Here is a 20,562-nt window from a genome sequence, read left to right on the forward strand (position 1 = left end):
AGCCTCTCTGCTCCTATGATGCTGCTTGGCCTGCTGTGTTCATCCAGCCCTGCACCTTGTTGTCTCAGATTCTCCAGCATCTGCAGTTCCTACTAACTCCCAGTGCCTGCCTACTCTTTCCAAAGCACAAATCAGGAGTCACTCTCCACTTGCCTCCATAAGTATCGTTCCACAACATTCAAGGATTGCAGCACTTTCAAGGACAAAGCAGCCCACATGGCTGGCATTCCACCACATTCTACATTTGCCCCCTTCACTGATGCACAGAAGCAACCATGTATGCCATCTACATGATATACTGCTGTAACTCACTGAGGCTCCTTTGACGGTACCTTACAAATTGAAATCTCTGCCACTTGGAAGGACAACGGCAGCATATTTATGGGAATACCATCATTCATAAATTCTCCTTCAAGCCACTCACCATCATGACTTTTAACTATATGGCTGTTCCTTCACTGTTTTTGGATTAAGATTTTGGAGCTTCCTCGCTAATAGTACTGTGGGTGCCCTAATAGCCCAAGAACTACAACAGTTCAAGAAGGTAGCCCACCTCCACTTTCCCAAAGGCCATTTGGGATGGAAAATAAGTGCATGCCTAGCCAGGGATGCCCACATCCCATGAATGATTAGAAAATAATGGGTGCTATGAAATGTTGTGCTGATGGTTTGTCTGCAAACAGTAAGGTGCAGATTAACAAGAACTGTGTCAATGTATTTCCTAGAGTGTTTATTATGTATGGTGTACATACCTTGGTGAGCCTTTCCTTCATATTTCCTCATTTCTCTTGTGGGCTGCTTGCCCATATCACTGCAGGGTCTCAAACTCACATGCTATCTCCAACTCTGTATTTTGGGTCTTTGACCACAGGCTAACCATCTAATCTTTTTGATATTATTTGTTCACTCTTGGGCTACTATGTCTACATTTCAACTATCAATTTTATCCTTGTATCCTATTGATTAACCTTTCTAATTATCTTGTGTTAAGTAATGTGACACATTTCTTAAAACATTGCTTTTGGAATCATCAGTCTGCTTATGCTTTCAATACTCATTTAGCACTTTGGGTAATTGAAAGCTATTTCATGGCATTTTCAACAAACTTTACTGCTTTCTGACATCATTGATTGATTGATTGATTGTCACATGTACCAGAATACAGTGAAAAGCTTTGTTTATGAGCAATACAGGCAGATCATAGTAAGCTAGGATATACAGATCAAAGGTTGTAAAAAAACTTAGACAGAAGCATACAGATTACGTTGCACAGGGCGAGTGCTAGGCGAGATCAACGTTAGCAAGATCAGCATTATGTGAGGCTAGAGAGTCCATTCATCAGTCTAATAATGGCTGGGACAAAGCTGTTCCTGAACCTGCTGCTGTGTGTGTTCAAACTTCTGTAATTTCTGCCTGATGGAATAAGTTGTAGGAGATCATTACCGGGGAGCGAGGGCTCCTTGATGATGCTGGCAGCCTTTCCATGGCAGCGAGCTGTGTAAATGGAGTCCATGGAAGGTCAGTTTCCATGGTGGTTTGGGCTGTGCACACAACATCCTGTAGATTCATTCAGTCCTGGGCAGAGCAGTGGCCATACCAGGCCGTTATGCACATGGACAGTATGCTTTCAATGGTATATCTGTAGAAATTGGTGAGGGTCCCTATGAATATGCCAAATTTCCTGAGCCGCCTGAGGAAGAAGAGGCATTGTTGTGTCTTCTTGACCATCACATCAGTGTGGGAAGTCCAAGACAGGTTGGTGGTTATCGTCATGCTGAGGAATTTGACGCTCTCTACCCTCTCAACCTCAGTTCCATTGATATAGATGGGGGCGTGTTCTCCTCCTTTCTTTTTGAAGTCAATGATCAGTTCTTTAGTTTTGCCAACATTGAGAGAGAGGTTGTTCTCATTGCTTCACATTACCGAGCCCTCTATCTCCCTTCTGTATTTTGAATCGTCATCGTAAGATATCCAGTCTACTGCACTGGTGTTGTCAGCAAAATTGTAGGTGACGTTCATTCAGAATTTGGCAACACGGTCATGGGTCGACAGGGAGTACAGTTGCGGGCTGAGGACAGATCCTTGGGGGGCTCCAGTGTTGAGTGTTATTGTGGATGAGGCGCAGTTATCAATCTTCACTGATTACGGTCTCTGAGTCAGAAAGCTAAGGATCCAGTTGCAGAAGGCGGAGCCAAGACCAAGGTCTTGGAGTTTTGAGATCACTATGGAAGGGATAATGGTGCTGAAGGCGGAGCCATAGTCAATGAGCAGGGGTCTGAAGTAGGTGTCTGTGTTGTTCAGATGTCCCAGGGATGAGTGCAGGGCTAGGGATATGGCGTCAGCTGTGGACCTGTTACGTTGGTAGGCAAATTGTAGGGAATCAAGGCAGGTTGGAAGGCTGGTGCACCTTTAGGCTTGCATGTGTATGATGGCTGATAGTAAATTTGTAATTACGGTAAAGAAGATATTTTCATTGACCTTAGCAAATGATCATTATCGTTAGATTAAAAGCTAAAAATTGATTTTCTCCAGTTCTTGGGCAGGGAGTTTGTGATTTGCATTCACGATGTTTGCTCACTAACACGATTGTCGTGTTCAGCAGACGGGGGTTGGTTAGCTTAGTTGACTGGATGGCTTGTTTGTGATGCTGGGTGACATCAACAGTATGGTTCAATTCCCACACTAGATGTGGTTACCATGTAGGTCCCTCCTTCTCAACCTTGCCCCTCCCCTGAATTGTTGTGACCATCAAGTTAAACTCACCACAGTCATCTTTCTCTAATGAGAAAGCAACCCGATGGACCACTGGGATTATGGCGACTTTATCCTTAGTGATCAGCCAAGTGAGACCTGCACTTCTGGCTGACTGACCCTTCACAGTAGGTTCAGCAATGTCCATAGTTACCATGTGCCCATCTGTTCTGCATCTCTTAAAAAACAACCTACCCTTTGCGGAAGCTGTTGATGACTGCTTGCAATTGGCTGCATGTAGAAGAACAAATGGAACATCACAAAAGTGAGAGGGCTCCTGAGTTCTCAGATGTGATACATGATGGTTTTGTGGTGGAGATTAACAGCAAGAGAGAAGGGACGTGAGTAGAAAGCTATTGAGACATACCCTCTGAAGGAAATGGAAATAAGTGGCGGTAGAGGTGCAGTCCTGGAATTTGGCTCCAGAGACCTGTGCTGCAAGAAGTTCAGTGACCTCAAGATGTTGGTCAAGCTCAGTGAATACACATTTAAAGGACATCTCCTACACACCAGCGCCTCATGTTATTCAATGCACAATACTGCTTTCAGTTAGGTCCAATATTCAGATGCTCCAACCTCACCATCATACATCCTCCAATGATACCAGCCTTGTGTGCACTTCTGTCAGTCTCCAAAAGCTGCAGCTATTCAGCTAACATAGGCACATCATCTAAACATTGTACAACACAATTGTTAATTTTCTGCTTTCTTTCCTGAAGGAGAAGATGGTCTACAGTAGAAGGGAGACCAGCAGATTCTTTTGGGAACCAGGATGCCTGTATCTTCCAAATCCAGTGGAGGAATTGCACATCATGGGGCCAGCTAAGGCACTGTTACATGCAATGTCACTCAGAATATTGAGGGTGATGGTATGTTCCTGTCTCATGCCCCTTTTAAAATTCCCCTTCACCCTCATGCTACTGTCTTGGTGACAAACTGCAGGCAATGTAACCATGCAGCTCTTGCTTTCCTTCACACTTCCCCTTCCCCTCACCTTACTTTTCTAATTGTTTTTCTGATACCCAAGAACTGCTACCTGCCACAACAACCATTGGAGGAAGACAGAGAGCAACGGCACAACACTGACGAAAAAGCACAATTTTTGACACTTGCAGCCACCAACTTGGATACTAGCACCTCAGGAGGACATAGTCCTGCTTCAGGGAAATTAGATGAGGGCTTTGATGGGTGGCAAAGTTAAGAACATTGAACACATACACCAATTTGCTGATGCATTGGCAGACGTCCATGACAAGAGTCACTATGCCAAGGAGTGCAGAGAAGTTGGCTTCCAATTGACACAATGCTTGGAGCCCATCCTTCCCAGCATGGAATTGGTGGTCTACTCAATGATGACACTTGTAAACCTGACCATGTTACATTCAGCTGCCAGCCTGTTTCTCAGGGTTGCATTGGAAACTGAGATTGATGTTGTTAGGACCATTATTTCTGCCAAACAGGTTCAAACTGCTGCCATCATGGTTGCAGATACCAGGTTGCAAGTGAGCAGTGGAGGCTTATGTAGATTTCAGCAATTTGTCCTCCAACTGATTACTTGGATTGCTGAAGTGCTGTAATCTGGGGATACTGTCAGTCACACTCCAGAACACAAACCTGATGTGGTTTCTCATGGAGACAGCATGTGGGCTCCCATTACTGGCAATGTGTGCCCTGCCCAGACTGCTGCCACCTGTGCTAAGGTGGTGCAATCTGAAGCTGGATCCTCACCTTCTCCAGTAAAGTAGGGATCCTCTGAATTGTCCAGACTAATATCCGTAAGAAAGCGATGATTTGTTCCATATTGTTTATGCTGGCAGCATGACTCTCATTACGTATCGGTTGTCCTCACATATTGGCTGATGGAAGGAATGGTCATTAGCTATGTCTTCATGCAACTACCCACTCGTTCTCCTGATGGTTCCAAAATGACAGATACAGCATGCGGCCTTGGAATGAAAGCTTTGTGGTTGCTGCCAGGATGCACAGCACAGTGGCGCAGTGGTTAGCACTACTGCCTCACACACCAGGGGCCCAGGTTCAATTCCACCCTTTGGGGACTGTCTGTATGGAGTTTGGACATTCTCCCTGTGTCTGCTTGGGTTTCCTTCGAGTGCTCTGGTTTCCTCCCACAGTCCAAAGATGTGCAGGGTAGGTGGTTTGGCCATGCTAAATTGCCCATAGTGCCCATGGATGTTTAGGTTAGGTGGGTTAGACATGGGGAAATCAGGGGTAGGGGAATGCTTCTGGGTGGGATACTGTTCAGAGGGGTGGTGTGGACTTGTTGGACCGAATGGCCTGTTTCCACATTGAGGGATTCTCTGATGCTATGATAACCCATCTAATCTACACATTCCTGAACATTATGGGTAATTTAGCATAGCCAATCCACCTAGCCTCACCAGTTATAGGAGGATGGGTCTGGGTGGGATGCTGTGAGGGTCAGTGTGGATTGTTGGGCTGAAGGGCCTGTTTCCACACTGTAGGCATTCTATGATTAAATACACCAGTTATACATTAATGTAGTAAAGTTCTTGAAGTTCTGCTACTGCTCCCTGTTTCCATGTGGTGCCTGCAAAGCCATGTATCTGCTGTTAAAAGCCTCCTGCACCATTAGGAATTCTGCTACTGTAACAAAACCACATGTTCACTTTTTCTGCTTCTCTCTGGTAAGAGAGAAACTGATAAACTTGACTCTGTTCTAAACATGACATGGATGCTCCATCACATTTGAATGCAGTGATGGATGACATTCTGGGATAAGTTCACAATGTATCTACAACACTTGCTCATGCCTAGAATGATCTAGTTGTGGAGATGTGTGGGGAGGCAGCTGCATTGTCTTCCCGTGTTCTGAAGTTGGAGTCTGATTTGAAGGAGGTGACATAGTTCAGCAACCAATTCCTTATTGTATCTGAAGTGGCTCAGGCACTGCTGAGATAATGGTAAAGGTGTTTCTTGAGCAGCTACAGTGTTTAGGACCCTTTGTGAACAGCCTTCCTCCTCTACCTTCTGTACAGAGAATCCCCTCACTACTGTCTCTGCTCCATTTGGCTTTCTTGTTGCAGATCCAGAGGCACTGCAGCTGCAGCATCCTTGACTATTGCAGTTCACAATTCACGAAACCCCTTGTACCCTGTGTGAAGATGCAGCAATGTTTGTGAAAATGATGACTGAAGCATTCTCTGGATGTACATATCTAAATTTCCAGAACATGTATCAGATCAGTTGGAATGGCTGTTTGGTGTCACAATTTTTCCATGTCAAAAACTTCTGATGTATACACAATTTGCCTGAGCTGACATCCTTCCCAGCATAACGTTCCCCATGGTAGGCTGATTGGGAAATTGAAGTCGCATGGGGTCCAGGGTGTACTAGCTAGATGGATAGAGAACTGGCTGGGCAACAGGAGACAGAGAGTTGTCGTGGAAGGAGGTTTCTCAAAATGGAGAACTGTGACCAGTGGTGTTCCACGGGGATCCGTGTTGGGACCACTGTTGTTTGTGATATACATAAATGATCTGGAGGAAGGTATAGATGGTCAGATTAGCAAGTTTGCAGATGACACTAAGATTGGTGGAGTAGCAGACAGTGAAGGGGACTGTCGGAGAATGCAGCAGAATATAGATAGATTGGAGAGTTGGGCGGAGAAATGGCAGATGGAGTTCAATCCAGGCAAATGCGAGGTGGTGCATTTTGGAAGATCCAATTCAAGAGCGAACTATATGGTAAATGGAAAAACCCTGGGGAAAATTGGTGCACAGAGAGATCTGGGTGTTCAGGTCCATTGTACCCTGAAGGTGGCAATGCAGGTCAATAGAGTGGTCAAAAGGCAGACGGCATGCTTTCATTCATCAGACGGGGTATTGAGTACAAGAGTTGGCAGGTCATGTTACAGTTGTATAGGACTTTGGGTCGACCACATTTGGAATACTGCGTACAGTTCTGATCCTCACATTACCAAAAGGATGTGGATGTTTTGGAGGGGGTGCAGAGGAGGTTCACCAGGATGTTGCCTGGTATGGAGGGCGCTGGCTATGAAGAGATGTTGAGTAGATTAGGATTATTTACATTAGAAAAGACAGAGGTTGAGGGGGGACCTGATTGACGTCTACAAAATCATGAGAGGTATAGATAGGGTGGATAGCAAGAAGCTTTTTCCCAGAGTGGGAGACTCAATTACTAGGGGTCACGATTTCAAGGTGAGAGGGGAAAAGTTTAAGGGAGATATGCGTGGAAAGTTCTTTACGCAGAGGGCGGTGGATGCCTGGAACGCGTTGCCAGTGAGGTGGTAGAGGTGGGCATGATAGTGTCATTTAAGATGTATCTAGACAGATACATGAATGGGCAGGGAGCAGAGTGATACAGATCCTTGGAAAATAGGCGACAGGTTTAGATAGAGGATCTGGATCGGCGCAGGCTTGAAGGGCCGAAGGGCCTGTTCCTCTGCTGTAATTTTCTTTGTTCTTTGTTCATGGGGTTCATAATGGATCACACCGTGATTATCTGGAAGTGCTGAGTACATCGTTTTCTGATTTAGGCTTCCTTAGGATCAGCTGATTTGACTCCATTTATGTACATTGCTAATGATTTTGCAACCCCTCACACACACATTTTGCTGTGCACTGCACTCTCACTGATGGAGAATTTTTCAAGATCTCCACCAATGTCTTTATCAGCAACTGCTGCAAAAATAACTTGGGGCGTGGAATTCATCTTTCAAAATTATTCTTTAAATTACTGATGTACAAGAATGGTTTTCCTGTTGGTGAAGTAGATTAATTAATTCTAAGTGGCTGTGGTGTTTATTACCTTTTAGAAGTGGAGAACTGCCATCTTCAGCAACCTGATGGTACTTGATCGATTTGTACATAAACGTAAGAATCAGCATGACCATCTCAGTTTGAATGAGAAGAGCACCATTTACAGCAAACCAGTACTACTCTGGCCCATCAGGAACTGAAACTATAAAAAGCTGCAGAAAGAGTGCAACAAACCAAACAGCACCATCCAAGGTTTTCAGTTGCTGCACTGTGGATTCCTTAGTGCAAAAAATTGACAGGAGGGATGTTCTGGTGCGAGTTTGCCTCCAACATGATGTTTTATGAGATGCAGAAATGCTTATGTTAACTCCTGTAATGCTTTATTGTTGGGAACATCATCTCTAGAATATGTATGTGCTAGTTTAACCTCCCTTTCCCTCTCCTCCTCTTCACAATTGGGTCACTAAAGTGAATGAGTGAGAGTTCTGCTCTCATGGTGGCCAGGATGATGAGACCACCACGTATTGGAGCATCTGCACCATTGAATACAGGAAGACTCCTCCAGAACACTTTTGAAGAGCCCACTATCCTGTTGCAGTCATGTGTATGTTCCTCCTGTTTCTCTATGTTCAGAGAGAATGGAGTGATATTTCCTCTGCAACCAAGTGGAGCCTCTGTTGTCGTGGCTGAGTTGGTAGCACTCTTGCCTCACAGTCAGAAGTCAGAAGGTATGACCTCAATGTCTCAATGAACACAAAGATCAAGGCTGATACAACAGTATAATACTAAAGGAGTGTTGCACAATTAGAAGGTCTTCCCTCAGATGAGATGCTAAAAGGCACTGTTTGTCCTCTGAGATGAATGTGAAAGTTGTCATGGCTCTATTTTAAAGAAAGGCAGGGACATTATCTCTTGGCCTTTAGATATTTTCTAATCAACCTGTTTGGAGATTACACACCTTTGGAGCAGGTGGGACTTGAATTTAGACCTCCTGGCTCATAGGTAGGGTCACTACCACTGCACCACAAAAGCCATCTCCCTTGGTCTCAATTAATTTAGCTATCAGTCAAAATCACGATGGTAAAATATTTGATCATTGTCACATTGCTGTTGGCAGGAAATTTGCTGAGTTCAAATTACTGGCAGTGTTTCCTCCTTAACAACAGTGACTGCACTTGGGGCTTCACTATCTGTAAAGCATTTTGAGATTTCATGACTGGTGCTATATAAATGTAACTACAATTCTTGAATGCGGTAACAGATAATAAACTTAAAGACTATCGTGATGTAATCTATTAATCTAGTTCCACTTGCAAAGAAATTGAGACGGACAGTTCCTTCACAGGCACTGACAGCACTGTGTATTCTTTGTTGTGAGACTACAAATCTGGGTTCATTTCAGGACCTCAACCTTGGTAAAGCATGGCCACTACATGTAATGTCTCTGACTTAGGTGCAGATAGAATTTCTCCTTCCTGAAAACCCTAAAAGGGCAGGGCCCCTTATTAAGAGCCCTTCTCCCCTCCACCTCAGTCTCCTTTTATGAGCAGCTCATCTCTTTACTGTGTCTGCGCGATCTCTCTTTGATGCTGAAATCCAATGGTGACTACTTTAGCAATTGATGTATTCAGAGCCCTTGCTCTCCTGCAGAATCTCCTTCAGACGCTTCCAAAAATGCAACAACTGTTAGTAGAAAACAACCAGGAACAAAATTCAACGTTGGATGATGACCTCTTTTTGTTGGGGGATTCCCATCTATCTGAGCACATGTTCAGCTGTCTGTATTTATGAGGGATGAAAACTAGAGTAGTAAAGCTGAAAATGGCAGGTGAGGGGTCAAATCAGTGCTAGGTATTGAATGTCATCATAATCTGCTTATTTTTATATACTTTAAGTGGATGCCAGATGACATTTGGCATGGGCCATGGTAGAAATCGGTGCAACCAGTACCATTTTCCATTTTCCTACTGACTCTGAATTTAAATACAATATATTCTGCAATAATGTTACGCATACTTTGAAATGTGTTAGTATAAATCAGCAAAGACATTAGACTGGACGTAAAAAAAGACCAAAAGAACTGTGGATTCTGTAAATGTGAAACAAAAACAGAAGTTGCTGGAAAAGCTGAGCAGGTCTGGCAGCATCTGCAAAGAGAAACCAAAGTTAATGTTTTGGGTCCAATGACCCTTCCTCAGAACTAATGGTAGCAAGGAAAATGTCAGTTTATATGAATAAGATAGGATGGGGGGAGGGGGTAATGAGTAAACGATAGGTCGGGTTAGAGCCCAAAGAGAGAGAAGAACAGTTGGACAGACAAAGGAGTTGATAACAATCTCACCGGGAGGGTGAATAGCTGTTAATGGAGACTGTTAGTGGCTATCAACAGGTAGTGTGTAATGGCAAACAATGTGATAAAAAGGCTTGCTGTGTGTGTGGAAGGGGGCTAGGACATGGGGGAGTTCAGGTCCTAAAATTATTGGACTCAGCATTGAGTTCAGAGGGCTGCAGGGTCTCCAGGTGGAAAATGAGGTATTGTTCTTCCAGCTTGTGCTTAGCTTCACTGGAACACTGCAGCAAGCCTGAGACAGAGATGTTGGCCAAGGAAGAAGGTGGTGTTAAAATGGTAGGCATTGGGAAACTCAGAGACTTTTTTGTGGGCAGATGTTTTATTCTGAAGAATCCCAGGCCCTTCAGCCCAACAAGTCCACACCGACCTTCCAAACAGCACCCCACTCAGGACCCATTCCCCTATGCCTTTTCCCTGTAACCCACCTAATCGACACATCCCTGAACACTGTGGGCAATTCTTACCTTAAATCTATTCCTCCTAGTTAATGCCCCCTCTGTGAAAAGAAAAAAAACTTCCCGTCTACCCTTTTTTGCAGACAGACCCTGAACTTCCAGATGCATGGAAGAATGGGTCTGGGTGGGATGCTCTGAGGGTCGGTGTGGACTTGTTGGGCCGAAGGGCCTGTTTCCACACTGGTTTAATGTTTCCGTAATGGTTCATTTGATAGCATTCTTTCTCTGAGTCAGAGATTGTGGATTCAAAACAGTAAACTGACACTCCAGTGCAGCACTTTGAGAGTGCTACATTGTCATGCCTCTTTGAATATGACATTTAACCAAAGCTCTGTCTGCCTGCAGTGTATGAAAGAAAAATAGCAGAATTATCCTGGTTTCTTGCCAATATTTATCCTTCAATCAACATCACCAAAATCACAGATTATCTGGTCATTATCAAATTGCTATTTTTGGGATTGCTATTTACAGCATCCGCAGTTCTTTTGGTATTTATTTGCTATTTTTGGGAGTTTGCTGCGTGCAAATTGGCTGTTGCATTTCCTGCTTAGAAAAGTGATTTGGCCAAATCCTTGTTGTGTGCAGAGAATCAGGGCATGGACATCCTGGGGATAACACAAAACACCAGTGGTGGTATAATAGAAATCCCCAATCTGCTATGAAGGACCGCATAATCTGTTGGGACCTATCAATTAGGGGAAAAAGAATTTGTCTGTGCTAACCTTGCATGTACACAGATCTGTGAGCAGTGAATCCATGTATAATGAACAACTAAAACATAAATTGCTGGAAAAACTCAGCAGTCTTAATGGAGAGAAATCAGACTTAACATTTTGGGTCCAGTGACCCTTCTTCAGAACTGATGGTAACGAGGAAAAAGTTGTTTTTTATGCAGAAGATAGGATGGGAGTAGGGGGTTAAGGAGTGAACAATAGGTGGAGATAGAGCTTAAAGGGAGAGGAACACAGTTGGCCAGATACAGGAGAGAATAACTGTCAGCTTAGGAGAACGAATAGCTCCTAATGGGACTGTTAGGGGCTAACAATGGTTAGTGTGTAATAGCAGACCATGTGATAATAATGCCTGGTATGTAGGGGTTGGAGTAAGGACATGGGAGAAGGTACCTCAAACCCTGAAATTGTTGAACTCGACATTAAGTGCAGAAGGCTGTGGAATTCCCAAGTAGAAATTGAGGTGCTGTTCTGTTAGCTTGAGCTTTGCTTCGCTGAAACACTGCAGCAAGACTGAGATAGAGATGTTGGCCAGGGAACAAGGTGGTATGTTGAAGTGGCAGGCAACTGGAAGCTCAGGGTCTGTCTGCAAAAAAGGGTAGATGGAAAGGTTTTTTTTTGTTTTCACAGAGGGGCCATTAACTAGGAGGAATAGATTTAAGGTAAGAATCAGAAGATTTAGAGGCATTTATAGAATACTGTTTTTACCCAGAATAGGTTGGCTATCTGGAAGTCAATGTCTGAAAGAATGGTAGAGGCAAAAGTCATCACAACACTTAAAAGATATTCAGATGAACACTTGAACTGACATAGCATACAAGACTATGGGCCTATTGCTGGGAAATGGCATCAAAGTGGGTAGGTGCTTGATGATTGACACAAACACAATGGACTAAAGGGCTTCTTCCTGTGCTATGGCTCTAAGTAAATATATTGGAAATTTTTGCTGTGTAATAATACAATTATAATATTTATTTTCCAGCCATCAATGGCTACATGTTTGGTAACTTGCCTGGACTAGAAATGTGCAAGGGTGACAATGTTTCATGGCATTTGATTGGACTTGGCACTGAAATCGACATGCATGGAATCTATTTTCAAGGCAACACAGTACAATTCAGGGGGACCACCCATGATGTATTCAGTGTGTTTCCTCATACTTCTGCAACAGTCTTCATGCAGCCTGACGATATTGGTATGAGTTCTTCTTTCTCCCTCCTGCCTTCACTGCTAAAATAATCATTATTGATCTAGCTTCTTGTGCATTACACTTTGTACTTTAAAAGTTAATTAAATGAATATTACAAATAGAAAAAACACCAGACCTATGGAGAGACAGCAGGGCAGTGAATTAGATCTGGATTTTACTAGCAAAGATTCAGTACATGCATGTTGTATGGAATAAATGCCATTGTACTGTACATTCCATGGTTCTATGATTGCCTCGTGTACAAATTTTCTATAATGTGACCTCACATCTAAAATTAAAGATCAGAATATAGCTAAATTCTTCATTGGAGACAAAATTATGTTCAACAAAATGGAAATATTTTTGGATTTCAACTTGGTAGTGTAAGAGTGAAGGAATGGGGTACTAGACTAGAATCACAGCTGCAAAGTTTTAATTCCAGCTTTGAAGTTAAGTGAACTATTCTTTTCAAGGTTTGTTACATTGAACTCCTTAAAATTTCAAATTAAAATATTTAATTCAGGTACTTTTAAGGTCATCTGCCGAACAGCTGATCACTATTTGGGTGGAATGAAACAAATGTATCATGTTAAAAACTGCAATAAAAGTGTCCCAGACCAGGTTTATGAAACAATTCGAACATACTACATTGCTGCAGTGGAACTTGAGTGGGACTATTGTCCTGACAGGAGCTGGGAGCTGGAAAGACACAATGCAACGAAAGAAGAAAGGTGGTACTAATTTTTCGTTCACAATATTCATTCATTCAAGATTTAATTCAAACAATAGGAAACTCTAATATTTAAAAAGTTATGAAAGTTTGGAATTATCTATGCCAGAGAGCTGGAGATGCTCAATGTTGAAAGAGCTGAGCATTTCATCATATTGCTCACTCTGTTGGGGAGGTGTAAATAAAGTTAGTTCAATAATAGCTGCCTACAGTTGGAGCAAAAATGAGAATAAGTTGTGAATCTCTAACTTTTATTTTTACTATGGATGCTGGTATTATATCTTCAATGCTATTGGTCTCATCTTCCATCTACTATTATTTCTTGTTCTGTGACTAAGAAAACTCTTGAACTTCCTCTTTGATAATATCAGCTCTTGTTTTCATGTCTACAAATGTATATTTGAGGTCTTCCAGGCACCTGAATTAGCCCTAGATCTTCCACAACCTCAATATATCTGCGATATGGAACTTTTGTATGATTGGGAGCATTATGGTGACCTCTACTCTTGGATACTAAGGAAATCAAGGGATATGGAATATTGCAGCAAGGTGGAGTTGTGATAGAAAATCAGCCATGATCTTATTGAATGACAGAACAGGCTCAAAGGGCTGTACAACCTACTCAATTACTATTTCTTATGTCTGTATGCTCCCAAGTTTCAAGGTGCATTTGTGAAATGAAATGGATACCAGTGAAAGAACAACAGAGAGGAATGACCACAGCCTAGATTATAAAACTAAGTTTTGAGAAGGTGTTTGAAGGTAGAGAGTGACAGCAAATAGAGGGCCACAGGAGGCAGTTACCAAAAGTCTGGAGTGAGGCACTTCATGCTCTTTTGGAGCTAAGAGAGTAAGATGTGTTTTAGGACTCCAGAATTGGAACCCCAAAGGCTGGATCATACAGCTAGAATTGTTTGCAGTGTTAACTGGATGGAGACACACAAAACATTTAAATGAGAAAGAAAATTTGAGAGCCAGCAAATGGACTACTTTTGCTCCTAATTCATATGCTCATTTGTCAATGTTACTTGCTATTAACCAACCAAGCTTGAATATTATCTGGGTCTTGCCATATGTGGGCATAGACTGCTTCAGCATCTGAGGAGCTGTAAATGGTGTGGAACACTGTGTAATCATAAGCAAACATCCCATTTCTGATCTTGTAACATAGACATGTCATTGATGAAGCAGATGAAGATGGTATAACAGTAGTCATGGAGTCAGGGTTTGTGCTTCTGATGTAGACCTTGGCATTGCTTCCATGCTTACATGTAATATTTCTAAAAATATCAATGTTAAATATTGATTTTTTTTATTGTTGCGTATACCGAAATACAGTGATAAACTTTGTTTACAAGTGGTACAGGCAGATCACAGCAGGCAAAGGATGTACAGATCAAGAAGACTTAAAGGCTTACAAATTACATTGCAGGTTATATTATTTGAGGCTAGAGTCCATTCAACAGTCTGATAATGGCCAGAAAGAAGCTGTTCCTGAACCTGCTTGTGCGTGTGTTGTATCTTCTGCTTGGCGGAAGAGGTCATAGGAGGTCTTTGATGATGTTGGCCGTCTTTCCGCAGCACTGAGCTGTGTAAATAGAGTCCATGGATGGAAGGTTGGCTTCCATTTTGACTGGGCTGTGCACACAACATTCTGTACTTTTTTACGGTCCTTATAAATGTAAATATAAATGTAAATAAAGGCCAGGAATTAGTGCTCTGCTCAGTGAGTAGTGGGGCAGGTGATTTCAGGGGAAATGAGCTCCCCAAACCCACCAGTGAGAGATCTCACTGGGTCAATCACTAATTAGGCACTGCTCATCCAATAAGGAAACTTGCCACTGAAGTCCTGCCCACATGAGGCTGCTAGCCAATCACAAATGTCACTGGAGACCTGGGCTTCATAACAATAAAGAGCTGCATCAGTGAGAGTTTTTTTTTGTTGTTGGGAGGCTGCAGGGAGAAGGGAATTCATAGTTGTTGGGCACAAGGGCATGATTGACTTCCAGCAACAATGAACCGCACCCCTGTTCCTGCCCAATTGATGCTAGACGAGGCAAATGGAGCCCCTTCCCCAAGCCAGCAAACAGACCACCTTGGTTCCCCTGTCAATTTAAAATGTTAACACAGCATGTTGAGGCCCTTAGCAGCTATTAAATGAGGAATTAAGGGCCTTGATTGATGGTTAGGGGCACAAGATCAAGATAGGGGCACAAGTATCACCCCAAGATCAATCTGCCCAATTCTTTGCCCTTCTCACCAACTATCTCCCCTTTTCCAGAGAAAGAAAAATTTAGCTGAAAACATCTGCGTTTAGAATTATTTATTGATTGTGTAGAACATTTTTCTAACTCTGTAAAAGCTGCAATATCTCTGGAAAAATATGTTGACCTGAATGCTATCCATAAAACCCTTAATAGATGGCATCTTGAATGTAGCCAAAGACAAATTTGCTAATTGTCAATGTTTCTGTTTTTCTAGTTTTGGCCATGTGTTTGTTGGTACAGGGCAAGGTAAAATTGGGTCCAGGTACAAAAAGGTTGTTTATAGGGAGTTTACAGATGGAACGTTCACCACACAGAAAGTAAGGCTGCCAGAAGAACAGCACTTGGAAATACTCGGTAATGAATAAAAAACTATTTCACATATATTAACTGCACATAAATATTGGTATTGAGCAGTCTTTAGAATGATAATCCAGAAGAAATTTTCTGACAATCATTAAGCGAGATATTGTAGAATTTATCATCTCATAGATTTAAAACAAAATACATCTTTGGAGGTTTAGTATTGTTTATTTAACAGTTGCAGTATTAACATGTTAAAATGAAGTACAATTTAAATTCTATGATCAAAAAATTGAAAATGTAACTATTTGGCTCAGGTTGGTGCCAGTCATTCACTTTTGAGCTTTCTTGTGATTGAAATCAAAATATATCACCAAATGAATAAGTTGAAGTAGAAGCAATCGGAAAATTAATTAGGAAGTGAATTTAGATTTTAGCTTTCTGAAGATCTTCCTTGTATGTTGTGCTTGCAACTGTCCAGTTGCAACTAACCAAATCTATTTTGTGTGATCTTATAAATTTAGGTCCAATCATTCGAGCAGAGATTGGTGACAGTATCATGGTTATATTTAAGAATTTAGCTTCCTTTCCTTACTCTATCCATCCACATGGTGCAGAAGAGGTAAACAGTGGTAAACATCTCAAAGTACCAGTTACCAAGCCAGGTAAGTTATATAGCACAATTCTCTCTATTCACTAACTTCATTTCCTTCAAAATTACATATCTAGAAGTAATGCCTTAAATTGTAACTATACATCAAAAGTGATGGTTCTGAGCCTATAATAATTTTGAAGTTAATTGAATGGCCAGATAACTTCAATTTGATTAGGCTTGGCAGTTGGCTGTCAATCATCATTAGCTGGCATTCTCCACAGCAATATTCTATGAGAGCTCTCTCTAATAGAGTATGAATCTTGATTTCGCCTTTAATTAGTATTCTTGCAAGTCGTCCTGACGAATGCATGATAAAATGTGTCTTTTTCAGCAAGATTCAAAATATATTCATGTTTCCTTCTATTGATTGATGGGTTAGGTCAACATTTATTTCCCACCCCTTTTGATTGCTTTTGAGAAACTGGTATTGAGTGGAGTAATATATTGGTGTGGATAGAAAATTGTCCATTTGTGTGAAAGATGAGGGTCTCACAGAGGATTTAGTGTCTTTGGAACTCTGTTCCTCAAAAGGCTTTGGAAGCAGTCTTTGAATATTTTTAAGGCAGAGATAGATAGATTCTTGATAAGCAAAGGGGTAAACCTTTATCAGGGATGGATAGGATTCTGGACTGATCAGCAATGATCTTGTTGAATGGCTGAGCAAGCTTGAGGGGCAGTGGAGCTTACTTCTGTACCTAATTTGTCTGTCCATGTGTAATTTATAACAATATTTCAACCCATAATTTTAAGAATATATGAAGTTTTAGGAATAAGAAATGGCTATTAAGCTAGCAGGAATGTTCAGCCTATTCACATTCAGGCATGGTGGCGGAGGAGGCCATATTTAAATTTTTCTCTTCTTAGAGGTCAAGTGAGCAGATTTCAGAAAGAAAAGGATTGCTAGAAGAGTAAACATGGACTTCATAGAAATAAATTCAAAGGCAAAAACTTAATAATTAAAATTTGTTTTGATAGAAATGACCATTGAAAATTGCCAAGCAGCAAAACTTAATAAAGCTTTCTTATTGCGTTTTTGGTTAAAGAAGAGCTAGATAGAGAAAAAGAATCAGCTCCAATTTGTGATTACCAGGAAAAGGAGTGGAGATTGGGGCTGAATTAAGGAGCTACGTTCAACTAACACTGACTATGGGTTGCCTCAGATGAGGCACTCATTGAGCTGGCCTTGGCAGAACTTATATGAGAATGGGGTTCGGAAGTGGGTTGACTTTCAACCTGGGGTTTCAAGCTCTCATATCCTGTTTTCCTACTCCCTGCCTCTTCTCATTGCCTCCCCCACACTCCATCATTTTCCCACTTTCTCTATTACTCCTTTTTCTCTCTTACTCACACCTTCTCCCTTCTCCATACTCCTCCTTGGTCTCTCTTACTGCTCTCCCTCTGCCTTTAATACTCTGTTCCCTTTAATTTTAAGAAAATAATCCATGAGACTTGGCATACCAATAATTTCTACCTGCACTATTACCTCACTAACGATTATTTCACTTTGTAAAAAAAGGTGGCCAAGTTATATTTTGCAGAGAGACTCGAGTACATGTTCTATTTTAAAATAATTGGAGTAAAAAGAGCGTAAAGACAGATAAATTCTCATTCTCAAGCCACCAAACCGGTCTATTTGCATGCCAAACAGCATAAGCAGCAAGTGATAGGCAGAGTTAAGCGATTCCACAACCAATGAAGCAGATCTCAGCTCTCAGTCCTGCCAAATGCAGTCATGAATAGTGGGGGATAATTAAACAACTCACTGGAGGGTGAGGTTCCAAAAATATCCCCATCTTCAATGATGGGAGGGCCCAGCATATTAGCGCAAAATATAAGGCTGAAGCTTTCACAGCAATCTTCAGCCAGAATTGCCGAAGGGATGATCCAACTCAGCCTCCTCCAGTAGTCCCCACCATTACAGATACCAGTCTTCAGCCAATTCGATTCACTCCAGATGATAACACGAGATGGTTAGAGACACTGGATTTTCTTTATTCATTTTTTTTCTTTATTCATTCACGGGATGAGGGGTGTCACTGGCTAGGCAGCATTTATTGCCCATCCCTAATTGCCCAGATGGCAGTTCAGAGTCAACCACATGGCTGTGGGTCTGGAGTCACATGTAGGCCAGACCAGATAAGGATGGCAGTTTCCTTCCCTAAAGGGCATTAGTGAACTAGGTGGGTTTTTCCAACAATCGACAATGGGTTCATGGTCATCATTAGACTCTCAATTCTAGATATTTATTGAATGCAAATTCTTCCACCTGCCATGGCGGGATTCAAACCCAGGTCCCCAGAACATTATCTGGGCCTCTGGATTAACAATCCAGCAGTAATACCACTAGACCATCGCCTCCCCAAAGGATATGGCAAAGGCTATGGGCCCTGGCAACTTTCCAGCAATAGTACTAAAGGCTTGTGCTCCAAACTTGCCACTCCCCTAGCCAAGCTCTTCTAGTACAGTTACAACCCTGGCATTTACCTGACAATATAGAAAATTGCCCAGTTATGTCCTGTACATAAAAGACAGGTCAAATCAAACCCAGCCAATTACTGCTTCATCAGTCGACTCTTGATCATCACAAAAGTCATGGAAACTGTCATCAGTAGTGCTATCAAGCAGCACATGCTCAGCAATAACTTGCCTCAGCGTTGCCCAGTTTGGGCTCCGCCAGGGCTATTCAGCCCCTGATCTCATTACAGCCTTGGTTCAAATATAGACACAAAAGCTGAATTTCAGAGAGGAGGTGAGAGTGACAGCCTTTGACAGAGTGTGGCATCAAGGAACCCTAGCAAAACTGGAATCAATGGGTATTGGGGCAGTTTTCTGGTGATTGGAATCATTCCTGACACCTAGGAAGATGATCATGGTTGTTGGAAGTCAGTCATCTCTGTTCCAGGACATCTCTGCAGGAGTTCTTCAGGGTAGTGTCCTCAGCCCAGCCATCTTCACTGCATCATCAATGAGCACCCCTCCATCATAAGGCCAGAAGTGGGGATGTTTGCTGATGATTGTACAATGTTCAGCATAATTCGTGACTCTTCAGATACTGAAGTAGTCCATGTCCAAATGCAAAAAGTTCTGGATAAATTCAAGCCTGGGCTGACAGGTTGCAAGTAACATTGATACCACACAAATGCTAGGCTATGACTGTCATCAGTAAGAGACAATCTAACCACTGCCCCTTGACATTTGGGGTTTAAACTAGTTTGGCAATAGATGGGACTCTCAATAAGAGAGGGGCCATCGAGAAGTCAGGGGAAAATACATTAGCCATGGAGAGCAAGTTTATGATTCAGGATAGCCAGGGGCACAGAAAGGAAGGGAAAAGACTTCTGGTTTAAAGTGCATTTATTTCAACACACGAGGCCTGACAGGTAAGGCAGATGAGCTCAGAGCATGATTTGGCTCTGGGGACTGGGATATTACGGCTATAACAGAAACATGGCTGAGAGAAGGGCAGGACTTGCAGCTCAATGTTCCAGGATACAGAAGCTATAGGTGCGACAGAAGTACAAATAAGCAAGAAGGGGGATAACACAGTGTGGAGCTAGAGGAACACAGCAGGCCAGGCAGCATCAGAGGAGAAGAAAAGCTGACGTTTCAGGTCAGGACCCTTCGTCAGAAATGTGGGAGGGGAAGGGGGCTCTGAAATAAATAGAGAGGGGGGGTTTGGGCTGGGGAAGGTAGGTGGGATGGTGATAGCAGGTAGGTAGTAGTGGGGATTGGTCAGTGAGGTGGGCGGAGTGGATAGGTGGGAGAGAAGACGGACAGATCAAGGGGGCGGGGATGAGAGGGAGGGTTGGTCTTTGGATGAGGCCGGGGGTGGGGAGATGTTGATGCTAGTAAAGCCCACATTGAGACCATTGGGTTGTAGGCTTCCAAGGCAGAATATGAGGTGCTGCTCCTCCAGTTTCCGGGTGGCATCGTTGTGACATTGGAGGATGCCCAGGATGGACATGTCGTCCAGGGAGTGGGAGGGGGAGTTGAAGTGGTTCGCGACTGGGAGATGTTGTCATTTGTCACGATTTGAGCGTAGGTGGTCTACAAAGCAGTCTCTGAGCCTTCGCTTGGTCTCACCGATGTACAGGAGGCCACATCGGGAACAGCGGATACAGTATACCACATTAGCAGATGTGCAGTTGAACATCTGTCTGATGTGGAAGGTTTTTTGGGGCCTGGAATGGAGGTAAGGGGGGAGGTGTAGGGGCAGGTGTAGCACCTCCTGCGGTTGCAAGGAAAGGTGCTGGGGGTGGTGGGGCTAGTGAGGAGCGTGGAGCGGACGAGGGAGTCACGGAGAGAGCAGTCCCTCCGGAAGGCAGATAAGGGTGGGGAGGGAATATATATCCTTCGTTGTGGGGTCAGATTTCA

The 20,562-nt window shown here is 42.8% G+C and overlaps 1 protein-coding gene across 2 annotated transcripts in view; it reads left to right on the forward strand.

Moving 5' to 3' along the window:
• LOC109917838 (ferroxidase HEPHL1-like) overlaps window positions 1-20,562 on the forward strand; it is a 266,721-nt gene that overhangs the window by 57,690 nt on the left and 188,469 nt on the right. For both annotated transcript variants that reach the window (XM_048598134.1, XM_048598135.1), the window contains exons 11-14: window positions 12,030-12,242; window positions 12,760-12,967; window positions 15,448-15,587; window positions 16,058-16,198. In XM_048598134.1, the coding sequence (XP_048454091.1) occupies window positions 12,030-12,242; window positions 12,760-12,967; window positions 15,448-15,587; window positions 16,058-16,198 (702 nt within the window). The remainder of the gene's footprint in view (window positions 1-12,029; window positions 12,243-12,759; window positions 12,968-15,447; window positions 15,588-16,057; window positions 16,199-20,562) is intronic.

Source organism: Rhincodon typus, chromosome 6 (assembly GCF_021869965.1).
Source record: "Rhincodon typus isolate 14 chromosome 6, sRhiTyp1.1, whole genome shotgun sequence".
NCBI lineage: Eukaryota > Metazoa > Chordata > Chondrichthyes > Orectolobiformes > Rhincodontidae > Rhincodon > Rhincodon typus.